Source organism: Macrobrachium nipponense, chromosome 32, assembly GCF_015104395.2.
Source record: "Macrobrachium nipponense isolate FS-2020 chromosome 32, ASM1510439v2, whole genome shotgun sequence".
Lineage (NCBI taxonomy): Eukaryota > Metazoa > Arthropoda > Malacostraca > Decapoda > Palaemonidae > Macrobrachium > Macrobrachium nipponense.
The window spans coordinates 29,921,121-29,934,481 of record NC_061094.1 but is presented as its reverse complement, the minus strand read 5'-3'; the positions used below and the strand labels follow the sequence as shown (position 1 = coordinate 29,934,481).

General features: G+C 36.1%; 1 protein-coding gene across 1 annotated transcript in view; it reads left to right on the top strand.

Annotated features, from left to right (window-relative positions):
* The window catches only part of LOC135207106 (ankyrin-1-like), a 44,795-nt gene extending 34,252 nt beyond the window's left edge, over nucleotides 1-10,543 (top strand). The window contains exons 4-5 of the mRNA XM_064238708.1: nucleotides 5,618-5,749; nucleotides 10,304-10,543. Coding sequence (XP_064094778.1) covers nucleotides 5,618-5,749; nucleotides 10,304-10,528 — 357 coding nt within the window. The 3' untranslated portion in view covers nucleotides 10,529-10,543. The remainder of the gene's footprint in view (nucleotides 1-5,617; nucleotides 5,750-10,303) is intronic.
* The last annotated feature ends 2,818 nt before the right edge of the window (nucleotides 10,544-13,361 follow it).

Genomic DNA, 13,361 nt, shown 5'->3' with positions numbered 1-13,361 from the left:
TGAATGATCATTTGTCACCGAGTTCCTTTTGGACTGTGATTAAAGCCTTTGAAAAAACTCGGTAAATGACATGGTCAGTAAGGATTTTAACAGGATAGCCGTAGATTATGAACTTAAACTAGTGAGTTAACGATACCTAGCCCTTCCATGCCTATTACTGCATATTTACTTTCAGAGGGCTTGGTTTACGTGAATAAAAAGCTATAGGGAAGAACTGTTTATCATATTACTGAAGTAGTACCCCTGTTACCCCTTGGTCTGAGGCGTCTGTTGCAATAAAAAAAAAAATCCTTATTTAAATCAGGGATTTTTAAGTTAGGTGAGCTGCATTATTCCGCTTTTAAGATATCGAACGCCTGTTGATGCTTTTTAGACCATAATAAATCTACGCCCTTCTTCGTAAGATCTGTTAAAGGAGCTGTTATGATTGAAGAGTTACATATTTACATCCGATTGTAATACCCACTACGGCGCAAAAGTGCTGTATCCCCCTTTCCATGGACTACTTTAGACCTTGACTAGACACATAAAACCTAGATAAACATGTTCGGTTTTAAAAAACTCATATTTAGATATTTTACTATTAGATTATTTGTCTTTGTCTCTGTAGCACTAGCTCTACTTTATGTGAATGTACTTCTAAGGTATTAGTAAAGATTACAAGACCAACCATTAGGCATGTTGGGTATCCCCTAAAAGTCTCCAAACACTATATTGTAATTGGGGCGCAACGTAAGCCGGAGGCATACATAAAAATTGATAATGTCCCCTGAGTGTGCTGAAAACGGTGTATGAGGTACAATCACTTAGGTAATGGTATCTGGTAAAAGCCTTCAAGTAAGTCCAAGCTGGTGAAAAATTTATTCTAACCTAACAGAGATAAGATGTTGTCGGTACATGGCACTGGAAACTATCGGGAGTCGTTTCCTTGTTTAAGCAACAGAAATCTACGCAGATACGCCAAGTCCGATCTTTTATGGCATGACGTTTGAGGGAAAAATTATATGGGCTTATTTGATTTCCTAATGACTCCTATTACTAACATTTTTCAACTTCGTCATTTATCTCTATTTTGAAATTTCATTGAGAGTATACGAAGGTACGTATATAGCTTTATGTTTGTCCTTAGACCGTATTTTGTGTTAAATTACATCCGATTTTTCCCCAGAGATCACTCGCTAGTGGAGAAACTTCCTGGTATTCAGATAAAAGATAAAAAAATTTTTTGCTGAATCACCTCTGCTTGAATGACTTTACGGATATTACTTTAGATAGAGTATGAGAGATTCATCTACAACTGGTTGGGCGGGATTAAAAATTAGCAACAATAAAAAAAAAATGCGATATTTATATGTATAGGTTTTGTGGATTACTAGATTAACTTGTTGCTGCGAGTCAACCGTGTCTGGGGCTTTGTTCGCGGAAATAGTTATATTTCAGAGTGTCGGGAAGGATTAAAATTTCATTTCCCAGCAAAGTCTTTTTACACGCACTAAGACATTCGAGGGTGCATGCTTCTCGAGATTTTGCGTGCAAACTGCGACTGCGGTTCTGGGAGAATTCTGTTGGGTCATTTGAACAATGTTACGATTTATGAGACAAATGTATAGTTCCTCTATATAAGTTATTATTTGATTAACTGTCTCTTTTTTGTTCAAACGGATTTTAATATGTTTGAAGGTTTATATGATTTTCCTTTGATAAACCGCCTTATTTTGCAGGAGGATAGATACAGATCAATGTTTTTTATAACTATAGAGGTATCTGTAAGCGCTCGCTTATCCAGACTTCTCATTAGGGAAGTTCGAACAACAGACGGTGAGTCCGTAAATACAGGATATTACGTGTACTAAAGGAATAAAACAAGATATTCTATTTTTACGGCGCGTACAGTTGGGCTTAATCCACCACTACTTATAATAACTTAGGTATTAAAAAAAAAACGAGAACCTGCTCTGATTACTTGATACGGTCGTGTGATGCATAGGGAAATTCCTTTTTAATTTTTTCAACATTGCTCTCCCCACTCTGCTAGAGTCGCTTATTGCGTGGAATTTGCTATGCTTTGAACACTCGGCAGATTTAACTGACCCTGACCGCTTGACTGGATGACACAATACCCAAGTGCTTAAGCACAATTTGTTTGTTTCTGAAACGGCTACTGTTTACCTATTTCTTTTTGTAATAATTAGGATCCTTCTCTTTATTACCATCGACAACGTATTGTATGTTTTTAGCATTATGTTGCTGCTAGTTACGTATAAAACAACGAACATATGAATGACGAACTATAAAGAATTGAGCGATTACTATTAAAATAAGTTATCTCTACTGCGTTATCGTGTACTTGCTGTTGTTTACTTCATTCTTTGCTAAAATTTGAAATAGTGAGGGATCCTGGTCAGCGCATTTAGCCTAATGAAAGTTTTTTACAGACATGTTATTCCTTGCAATCCAGCCGTATTTTTTAAAGTTAAGTTGAGTCATTGAGGTTCGATATTTTATATAACTCAAACTCAAGGCTAAAACTGCGATCGGGACTTGCAAAGGAGCATTTATTGTCATGACCCGAAATAGTGTTACCTCTAATTTATCTAGATTTGTACGGGTGTTCCACTTGTTTTTGTGTGTTTTCTAATCACTACGGTGCCTAACGACCCTATCCATGCATCTGTATAAATACAGACGTCCACTGCGTAAACGCATATTCACTGTTTAATATGATTTGTTACGTAAGGGATTAATAATCACCTAAAATGATAAAATTAACAAAGTATATGATTATGATATTTCAGTAGAACTTCTGGAAACAGACACTCAAAGATAAAAACTCGCAGTAGCGAAATCTCAATGATGTAGATAATTTCTGTAAAAAAGTAAGATTAAGAATGCCTCGTAACTTCAGCCACAGGAATAGCGAAATTCGACCTGTAAAGGAAACACTCAAAGTTACTCCAAATGAATAAAAAATTGTACTTAGCTTGCTTTTGTGGGAAGTCACGGTGTTCCGATAACGATGTGCCCTTGGCCCTCCTTCTCTATTTAGCGGACGACCTGGTTTTTTGGCTTGAGCTTTCCCCTGTGTGCGTTGTTTCGATGATTCGATCCCTTGAAGATCCGATGCTGCAGACGTGTTCGGTTTGTTTCTTAAAGTGCCGGAAACGGTCACTAACGATGTTTTCTTGAATGATTCTAATGAGAGACAAAGCTTGCGTTGCCGTAGGAAAAGGACACGTCGGTTTTGTTTTTTGTTTGAAGAATCTCTTGCTTTCGTCATCGTTGAAGAGTTCTTGTTGTTTTCTGAAGTCGCTCACTAAACGATGATACTAGGTTGCTTGAAGAATCTGCTGCTTCCGTCGTCGTTGACTTCTTATGATACATGATTTATTATTCTGGTTTTTCTTCGTAGGATGTTGTAGAGTTCTTCTGGTACGCTGCCACCACTTTTAGGGCTGTTGCCTTGTATAATAAGGCGCCCTATGAGGTAATGTTAGACTTGCGATAATCTTATGCTAAGTCGGTTGGTATTGCACTTCCATATTCAATGGAGTGTCTTGGGGTTTGTAGATCACTTACGAAGTCGGTATTATCTTCTTTGGTTATGACGACGATGTGTTAAACTCATGATGATTCGGCAATGATGTGAGGTTCTTGTAGGAAACACGAAATATAAAAATATATATATTCTTCTGAGTTTACATGGTGAAGATCAGGTATGATTGTACAAGTCTTCTAATGACGATAGCTTGATCGCTTCTGCCAATGATGATGGCTAATTCTATTCTCTCTACATGATAAAGCTTAGGTAAAGAGATACAGGTCTTCTAATGACGATAGCTAACTCTATTCTGCCCTACTACCATCTCGGTTACCAGTCATAAAGGAACAGACAGTAGCTCGAACATATGAACATACATACAATGAGACACACTACAGATCACGTAGGCCGTTTGAATTATAGGTCGCGGTAGTTGTCTCAAGCAGGGAGCTTGGACTAATGTTTCAAAACAAATGAATGACCACAGATGACGGCATGTCAACTTAGCCTACATACTTTATTGTATACGTCATCTTTAGCGTCTCTAGTCTGATCACATTCCTGCAAGCAATCTGGTTGACCTCTTTAGTTTTAGTCTTTTATATATATGGACTAACATTCCATATTTTTATTATGTAATCATTACATATATATCACTGTCATCCAACTGTAGTGTAATGAAAACTAGACTGCTAATTAGAATAGCTGGAATGCAATGAAATGGGTTGTTCCATCTCTTCAAAAGAATTTTCATTGAAATAACAAAAGTAAATTAATTTAGAGAAAACCGTGGGATTCTACAAAGTTGTCTTTATGTATATATAGTAGATGCAGTTTTTTCAACATTACAATATTTTTTAGAAAGACTAATAAAATATAGTTTTTTCTGTGGAAACATTTTCCCAGATGCACTGACTTTGTAGCTCTGGAAAGATGAAAAGCCTCGTTGTACATTCTCAGATCACATTCAAGTGTATCTTAAAACTTTACAGGTTTTCTGAGAACACCAGTGGTTCTTCCATGAAGGGCCCATCAAATATAGATCATTATTTAAAGATAACATGTAGGAACTACTATACTTTCTCTGCACCTCCACACAGTTGTGCTGTGGCTTGAATGTGAAATTCTATTTCCCCACAAAAACCAGCGCAAGTTGTGGGAAGTGGAGAAATTACAACTCAGGACAAAGTTATATCAAAATTAATTATTTTTACACAGTAAGTCACAACCCTTTTGATATTGTGGAGCAGTGAAACTTTTTATCTATTTAATATAATTGAATAGTGCCTTTAGCATGAGAGAGAGAAAAAAATAGGAAAGTAGAATTGTAGTACATATGCTCACTTAAGGAATGAGAAGATCTTAATTTTGTTAAGATTTATATGCCGAAACTGAAAAAAATTAGATCAGTATTTTTTTTCAAAGTATGAAAGATTATGACTCTCCTACGTATGGAATAGTCATATTCTTTTAGAAAGTTGCCATGAACCAAATAATAAATTAGTTAGAAATTGAATCTTGTTTATTACTTGGTATCTGTAAATCGTATGTATAACAACAATTTAAAGTAATTAATCTTTCATAAGTTATTATTAAGTGATGTACTTTTGGCTAACCATATGAGGATGAGTTTAGGTTGGAATATAAAGCCAATTACTAATACCTGCCTGACTGGGATGGGAGTACCATTGAAAACTATGTAAACTGCATTCTTATTGCATTTTTCATCAAAAAAAACCTTGAAATATTGATTATTTTGCATTTTTGGTGTCATATTTCATCTGCCAGATCAGTGTTGTAGGCGTCGTAACCCTGGAACATGTCGTAACCCTGGGAATAACTTCTGATGAATATAATTGAAAAGCGCCTTAACCTCGGAACGTCGTAAGCCGAGACCGTCATAACCCGTACATATGACAAAAAAGAAAAATGAATGACAGATCCTTTTCCTCTTCAGTTTATAGAGCTAGGCTTTGATTGCCCATTAACTGATCATCCTTAATAATTAATTATTTTTTTCAGGACTACAATATAATAAAAAAAAAAGTCAGAGAAGACTCAAGGAAGTTTTCTTTACAGGTGAACGAATTTTTGGTGACAGCAGTCGATAGTTCAAAGGTTGCTCAAGTTGTCAGTCTGCTCAAAGGACGTGCAGCACCAAACACACGAGATCCTTATGGGTATACTGTCCTATGTCAAGCTGCCTTTAAGGTACAGTGTACTTACATTTCTTCTTTCTCAGTGACATTATATTGTACATATATACTTTAGATTAACTTCCCTCTAATACAAATGAACACTCCTAAATTTTCTTTTATTTCCCAAGTACCAGCATAGTATATACATAAATGTTTATAAACCATGTATATTCTTTATAGTTAAGCCTTCTCAAAACCCATTTTCATGGGAGTTTGTCTAAGTCTTTTCACTTTAAATAGTCCAACCCTGCCTTCTGTTCTTTCTCTTCTCTGTCAACTATATTTCCATTTAGTACATAAACCATTTTTTGGACTCCAATCTCTGCCAGACGTAATTATATCACCTCTGGAAAATGTTTTTACTCTCTTATTTTGTTCCTTTCCTGGATAATGTACTAGCATACATTTTCCTTTTTTTGTTCATCTGTATTTTCTGTTATTGGGCAATGTGCTCAATACTACTGCAGATTTGTCTCATGTTACACTCAATCTCAGCCAAAAAGTCCTTACACAGACATTTTTGTTTTTTGTTTATACATCCCCATAATCTTCCAGATAAGAAGAGCTATCCTCCTTCCCTTGCCCCTCATTTTTTAACCCCACCAAATGCTGCAGTCATTCTTTTTTCTGTAGTCTTGAAGATTATAATTTAATTTTTGGTTCACAAAGAGCCATATATCTAAATTTAATTCCTTAAACATTTGTTCTATTACTTTTTTTCTGTACTATGCATATACAAAACCCCAATACATACTAGTCCTGTATACTATACCTTATCAGTTTCCTGTTTCTTTCTCTAAGAATGGTGAAAGCTATGCCTGGGAACCCCATTTACCCACCCATTAGAGGATTTTCAAAATTTTAGGGAAAGCTATCGTTAGTCGAGTTGTTTACAGTTGCCTCAGAAAACAGTCTTCTGCCATTTATAATCCGCTTCCCAAATTAAGAATTCCCAACTCTTCACTGCAACCCTTTGCCTTCGAACACAGTTCAGTAGTATTATAGTACATTAACACCTCAAGGCACAGATGATTTTACTAAGTTGAAAACAAAAATGTTAAAATTATTGTTGGTTAACCTTATCTCCATAGAGCTAGAATTTAACAAAGACTGTAACTGTAACTAAGATGAAGTTACTAAAGTAAAGATATTTTAAATATGACTGATTAACTAGTACTTAATTCTTGAAAATGGAGAACATCCTTCTGCTTAACCCTTAAACGGCGATTGGATGTATTAAACGTCAACGCAAATTGTCTGTTGGGTGCCGAATTGATGTACGACGCAAAGATTTTTTTAAAAATTCGCGAAAAAATAGTCATAGGCCTACTTGGCAAAAACTTTTGAAACACGCACCTTGAGGGATGCTGGGAGTTCACGGATCAAGCTGTTGTTTTGTTTAAAATCGTTACCCAGGTGCGCAAGTGCGAATTTCTTTCTTCTTGCACTAAAAGGCATCAGCGACACATCTCAGAAATTATTTCGTCACTTTGACATAATTTTTGCACCATTTTATGTTAGTCGTTACATAGAGTTTTATATATGAAAATGTGCGCAGTTTCATGTAGAATGCATGAAAAAACAACTCATGGTTGTAGCTTTTATCAGTTTTGAAATATTTTCATATAAATAACGATAAGTGCCAAAATTTCAACCTTTGGTCAACTTTGACTCGACCGAAATGGTCTAAAACCGCAATTGTAAGCTAAAACCCTTACATTCTAGTAATACTCAATCATTTAGCTTAGTTTTGCAACAAATTGGAAGTCTCTAGCGCAATATTTTGATTTATGGTGAATTTTAGAAAAAAAACTTTTTCCTACGTCCGAGCGGTAACTGCCGAAAAAATCAGAAATTTTTTTGTCCGATTGTCGTAATGTTTGCACAGTTTTGTACTAGCCGTTACATAAAGATTTATATATGAAATGTGCGCAATTTCATGTAGAATACAACTAATAACAACCCATGATTGTAGCTTTTATCAGTTTTGAAATATTTTCATATAAATAACGATAAGTGCCAAAATATCAACCTTCGGTCATCTTTGACTCGACCGAAATGGTCCAAAAACGCAATTGTAAACTAAAACTCTTACATTCTAGTAATATTCAATCATTTACCTTTATTTTGCAACAAATTAGAAGTCTCTGGCATAATATTTCGATTTATGGTGAATTTATGAATAAAAAACCTTTTCCTTACGTCCGCACGGTAACTCTTCTGAAAAAATCAGAAATTTTTTCGTCCGATTGTCGTAATGTTTGCACCATTTTAAATTAGTTGTTACATAAGGTTTTACTTATGAAAATGTGCGCAATTTCATGTAGAATATAACTAAAAACAACCCATGGTTGTAGCTTTTATCAGTTTTGAAATGATGTGCCAAAATTTCAACCTTCGGTCAACTTTGACTCGACCGAAATGGTAAAAAAAACGCAATTGTAAGCTAAAACTCTTATATTCTAGTAATACTTAATCATTTAACTTTATATTGCAACAAATTGGAAGTCTCTAGCACAATATTGCGATTTGTGATGAATTTATGAAATAAACTTTTTCCTTACGTCCGCGCAGTAACTCTTCCGAAAAAATCATAATTTTTTCGTCCGATTGTCGTAATATTTGCACCATTTTAAATTAGCCTTTACATAAAGTTTTGTGTATGAAAATGTGCGCAATTTCATGTAGAATACATCAAATAACAACCCATGGTTGTAGCTTTTATCAGTTTTGAAATATTTTCATATAAATAACGATAAATAGAAAAAATTCGACCTTCGGTCAACTTTAACTCGACCGAAATGGTCGAAAACTGCAATTGTAAGCTACAAAACTTACAGTCTAGTAATATTCAATCAATTTCCTTCGTTTTGCAACAAACGGGAAGTCTCTAGCACAATATTTCGATTTATGGTGAATTTTTGAAAACAGCTTTTTTTACATCCATGTGTTATGAATTCATGCATCATATTGTGATAATATTTTCTCTGTGTTGCTTTGATCATTTTACAATTTGTTGTATACCAAAATCATTGCAATTTAGTGTACAATACAACGAAAAAATAATTAACTCATTAGCTTTAACCGTTTTGCTCACAGCGCGATTTGTGTACAATTTTATTATGAAATAAAATTTTTTTTCGCGCTGTCATATATTCTAATATTTATATATGATAATGACATTTTTTTCATTTCTGATGGTTTGCCTAATAAACTTCAGGCAGTGACAAAAAAGGAGCCAAAAATGAACTCTTAATCTTGAAAATTAAGCGTGCTGTGATTTTTTGAAAAAAAAAACTTTTTTTTCTGCTTCGGCGCTCACTCGCGACCACCGCCGGCATACGGGAGACACTTTCGGAAATACCAGCTCGACGTTTAAGGGTTAATAGTACATAGTAAAATATCCAATATATGAAATATAAAACTTGCTTAAATTTTCAGTCGTACCATGCTATCTAAGTTACTTAATGCAAAATCAAATGGTAAATCTTGCATATGTTAAGTAATGTAAAGACAGCTAAATAATTTAACAGTTTGACATGCATGGCCTTACTTGGCACATATACACAGTCAGGGTTAATGGGGGGGGGGGGGGGGGGGGGGGGGATGGGGGGGGGGGGGGGGGGGGGGGGGGGGGGGGGGATTCTGTCTTGATGGAACGTCATAACCTAAAATATGCCGTAAACCAGAACATCATTATAATAATGGGAATAAATGGCATAAAACTGGGTTACAGAGCTGTGAGCCAAGCACCGTAAAGTTGGAACAATGTAAACTGAGACTGCTGTAACCAGGGACTGCCTGCACATGATCCTGGTGCATTAGTGAGAAATAGTACAAAAATTAAGATTGCAATACACTTACATAATGTTGGGATGTTTATTTCCCAGTGACACAACTAGCATACTAACAACACACCAAAAGTATATTTGAATAAGTAGGCTGCTAGTACATAAAAAAAACTTCTACATATTTGGTACTAGATGATAGCAGGTGTATAAATACCACTAATGATCACAGCACTGCAGAGTAATGTAAAAGCAAAAGGGTCAGAGAAGTTATTCTTATCATTATGATATCTGCCAAGTGACTGTAGTGATCAACAGCCTTCAAAGATGTTGCTTGTTTGACATAGTATGTATATGAATATCACGCCTTGTCTTGATTTGAACAAATTTGTATTTATGATGGCTAAAGATGCTATCTGTACATTCTCACACTAAATTGATGCAAAATAACTAAATTATAATTGCAGTAGTCAAAAGCTAAATCATTTATGATCTAATTTGGGGACTAACTGGTGGTAGGGTGCTCACATCTTACAACAATAAAGGGTGTCCTTTAATGATTGTTTGAATGATTGAAATACTTAACTCGGTTCAAACAACATTTGCTCTGCCAACTGTTAGAACATAGGGGAGATAAAAGGCTTTTAATTAGTATGGAATTGAAATGAAATTAGATTTTTTAAAAGAGTAATTGAATTAACTTTCTTTCACTATGTATTTTGACTGAACTATATTTTTATTCATAAGGGCTATAGATTTTTTTTCGTAATCCTCTTCAGGGAGACATGTTGGTAGCAGAAGCCCTTTTGGATGCAGGTGCAGACCCAAACTTAGTAGATGAAGCTCATGGGAAGACACCTCTACATTATGCATCTGCATGGGGTCACCTCTTCATTGTCAAGGCTCTGCTTGATAAGGGTGCTTCTGTTAATATAAAGGTAAGCAGTAACTTTAAGTTAGTGAAACTAAGAGTATTAAATATGAATGTAGAAACTGGAATCTGATTGGTTTTTATGCCATCCTTGAAATTAGAGCAAGAAGTTTCAAGGAAACATTTTTTTACAACATTTCTATAGTAACTCATCCTGCATAGGACGTGAAATTAATAATTTCTTATTTACTGCACTGTGCTTTCCAAAAAAATAAATGCTTTGGATTTTTCCTGTTACCATCATGAACTAAATTATTGTGATAAAGGAACAGATAGTGTGGGCAATTATTCACCTGAATAAACCACTGATGCATGAATCTAATGCAAAGTAAGAAAAGTACCTAAGCCAGGAGTATTGTTCTAACCACCAGTTATTGCAGGTGGAGGCTATCACAAAGCCTTACTTCTCTGATGATTTCCCAAGTAGGCCAACAGTTGAACTCCCTCTTGTTGATTTTTGACAAGTTGAGCATCATTCTCCATTCAAAGGAGTCCTTCATGGGGACACTGAAGAGATGCACTTAATGCCAATTTAATATCTGACTCTGTGACTCCTTTTAGAAGAGCCTTCTGTAGGTACATAGAATTTTACAAGGCTGAAGACTTGCACTTAACTTTCTTCAGTAGATCTACTGAAGAAAGTTAAGTGCATAGTCTTCAGCCCTGTAAAATTCTATGTACCTACAGAAGGCACTATGAATACAGTAATAATAAGTAGGAAAACTAGGAACCAATGTCTTTGTGTAAACTCCATGACAGCATAAAGGTAATGGCAAACATGATCAACTTGTACACTTACCAGATCTGTGCTAGAAGGGTGAATGGAAAGACTGAGAGATACTGTAGTTGCATAAGGAAGGTGATAAAGTCCTCCTGCCTTGAGTCCATTTATACTTCATCACTGTGTTAACAGGCTCTAGTTTGGCCAAGACCAATTATTGGAGAATTGTTGGACATTGATTGGTGTATATTAGGGAGCCCCTGACGAGATCATAAGGGTAATTCCTTTGAGGACAAAAACTGATATCTTGTTATAATTACACTTATAATCCTTATGATTTACAAGGACTACTGTCTTTATTACCAGGGAATGAAACAGTCATTAAATTTTAATCCCCCTGGTAATGAGGACTATTCCTTAATTATTTTAAGTACATATGATTACATGATTTTAATGATATGCCAAGATTTCACATTCAAGAAATGGGTCTTAATTATCCTCTCTTTATGCAATTGTTCTTCATAGTCTTGATTAGTAATGCTGCTGCTACCTCTCTCTGGCACAAGATTGTCAAGGTCTCTAACTTGAAAGAGATACTGGACAGATTCCAGACGAAGAAATAAAGATCCTACTGATTGGTGGTGTCTCTCCACATCAGCTTGGGGCCACAAGGAGCTACTTGGGTCATCCTGAGACTTTGGGAACCCATATACTGTTCAGGACATGGACAAACGGCAGAATGGAGAAAATGTGTAACCTCCCAGGTTGTTCCCAGTATGCAGAAGGGAGTCCTCCACCACAGCAATAGATCTGGACATGATAGTAGAAATCTCTAGTTTCTTCTGTTTGAACTGTGTAGTGAAGAGGTCTAAACTTGGGTCTTCTCCAAGTAGACAGAGGAAGCAATAGGATAACCCCAAGGGATGTCCTATGATAATATGCCTTTAACAACCAGTTAATGTTTTCCAAATATCCGTACAGTCAATCATGTGCACTGTCAAAGGAATTGCACTGTAGAGAGAGGAGATGTCCTTGCACTACCAAAGGAACATGCATTTCCCACAGAGGAACCACCACGGGGATATTCCTGAGTAACATAGTTCAGTGCTAAAGATGGATCTTAACTCCTGCAGTGACAAGAAACGACTAGGATATTGAGATACAGTACTGGTCTGGTTACTTGGGTATATAAAGGTAGGCTAAATTATGGAATTGTACCCAACCTAACCTAACCCAGTTTCCAAAACTCTGAAGAATGGGAAAATCTTCCTCTTGCTGAAGTCATGAAGCAGGAGAACATGCTTTAGGATATTGAAGAGGAGGTCTGTTAAAGATAAGCTTGAACTAGCTATGGCAGGTTATGAACTCCAACACTTAGGCTAGGCCAGGATGGTAAAGATAGGTTTGAACTAGACTAGGGTAGACTAGAACTCAACCACTTAGGCTAAGATAAATCATTAAGGACAGGTTCGAAGTAGCTAGGTTAGGCTAGTCTAAGAACTCAGCCATGTGCTAAGCTGAGAACTCAGCCACTTAGGCTAGGCTAAGTTAGTAAAGGAAAGTAGATCATCTTACATCCTTGGGTAGTTTGTATATCCGCGGTAAGCAGTTACATCTCCTAAACTACAACTCCAAATGACAAGTTGCATAGAATAAACGTTGTTCAACATGGTGAAATCTACCTGAAAAGGCACTTCCCCCCTCATATTACGCTAATTTACCTTCCAACAATTTTTTTGTTGGAAAACTTTTTTTTAAGTACGTACCCAGTTGATCTTAACGGTGTCACGGAGGCTACAGGTCAATTCATCTACATGTGCCGCCGTGGGAATTGTCAGTGCGCAAAGGTATCAGTCCGGTGTAAGGACAACGCTTTTTCCCTATTTTCATTGTAACCAATCATCAAGTCGCGTTGTTCTTACTTCCGTCTGATAGAGCGTTCCGCGGCCTTTCCGCTGATGTATAACACATGTAATTCAATTATTTGTACGCCTAATTATATCTGAATGTATGTCTGTAAGAAAACACAAATTTACTGTCTCAGAGTCATTTCTGTTCGCGGTGCGAGACTGCACTACATATCCGTCGGCACCTGTCTATGTCAACCCAGTTTGTCTGTAATTAAATTATCAGTACCCAGCTACCTGTCTTAATCTCTGGTCCTCACAACTGGTGACCTCCCGGA